This window comes from Neophocaena asiaeorientalis, unplaced genomic scaffold, assembly GCF_003031525.2.
Source record: "Neophocaena asiaeorientalis asiaeorientalis breed wild unplaced genomic scaffold, Neophocaena_asiaeorientalis_V1.1 scaffold698, whole genome shotgun sequence".
In the NCBI taxonomy this organism is placed as follows: Eukaryota; Metazoa; Chordata; class Mammalia; order Artiodactyla; family Phocoenidae; genus Neophocaena; species Neophocaena asiaeorientalis.
The window spans coordinates 2449185-2450254 of record NW_020171993.1 but is presented as its reverse complement, the minus strand read 5'-3'; the positions used below and the strand labels follow the sequence as shown (position 1 = coordinate 2450254).

The 1070-nt window shown below is 66.4% G+C and overlaps 1 protein-coding gene across 1 annotated transcript in view; it reads right to left on the bottom strand.

Annotated features, from left to right (window-relative positions):
* The window catches only part of SIX1 (SIX homeobox 1), a 4510-nt gene extending 3477 nt beyond the window's left edge, over positions 1 to 1033 (bottom strand). Inside the window, exon 1 of the mRNA XM_024748392.1 lies at positions 183 to 1033. Coding sequence (XP_024604160.1) covers positions 183 to 742 — 560 coding nt within the window. The 5' untranslated portion in view covers positions 743 to 1033. The remainder of the gene's footprint in view (positions 1 to 182) is intronic.
* Positions 1034 to 1070: the final 37 nt, after the last annotated feature.

Here is a 1070-nt window from a genome sequence, read left to right as displayed (position 1 = left end):
AGCAAGCGATCTCAGAGTTCACGAACTTTCGCCGCAGTGCCGCGGAAGCCTGGGCGCCGCCCGGCGGAGGGCTCCGGCCGGCTGGGTGGACACGGTGGCTGGTGCCTGCGGGGGCGGGAAGGGGCGGCGGGGACAGGAAGGCTTCCCGGGGTCGCCCGATCAGCGGGAATCACTCCGCGTACCTTTCCTTGGCCTCGGCGGCCCGGTCTCTTTGCCTCCGGTTCTTAAACCAGTTGCTGACTTGGGTGGTGGTGAGGCCGGTGGCCTCGGCCAGCTCCCGCTTCTCACGCGGCGAGGGGTAGGGGTTATGCGCGTACCACTCCCGCAGCACGCCCCGCGACTTCTCCTTGAAGCAGTAGCTGGTCTCTTCGCCGTCCCAGATGGTGCGCGGCAACGGGAATTTTCGGCGCACCCGATATTTGCCCACCGCGCCCAAGGGCCGGCCGCGCAACTTCTCGGCCTCCACGTAGTGCGCCTTCAGCCACAGTTGCTGCAGCTTGGGGTGGTTGTGAGGCGAGAACTGGTGGCTCTCCAGGATCTTGTAGAGCTCGCGGAAGTTGCCGCGGTGGAAGGCGACCACGGCCTTGGCCTTGAGCACGCTTTCGTTCTTGTGCAGGTGGTCGCAGGCGGGCAGCGACCACAGGAACCTGCCCAGGCGCTCCAGGTTCCCGCCTTGCTGCAAAACCTCGCATACGCACGCCACTTGCTCCTGCGTGAAGCCGAACGATGGCAGCATCGACATGGCTGGGGCCTGCCGGGGCGCACTGCCCTGGCGCACGCGGCAGGGAGCAAAGCCGAAAAAGCAGGAGGAGGCAGCCGCAGAGAGGGGGGCGCGGCTGCTCCTAACCCCCTCCCTAGGCTTTGCGAAGGCTAAAAAGCGAGTCGAGACTTGGGGACGGGCGGCCGAGTTAGTGGAGGAGAAGTAGGACTCGCGCTGGACAAGGAGCGTCCGGCTCACTCCGCAGCTTTTCGGGCCTCGCTGGCTCCGGCCTCCCGCCGGGTGGATGCTGCTTGTTGCCGGGGAACTTGGTTTCTGTTCTCCCCGCAGCTGCCTTAAAGCGCGCAGCGTC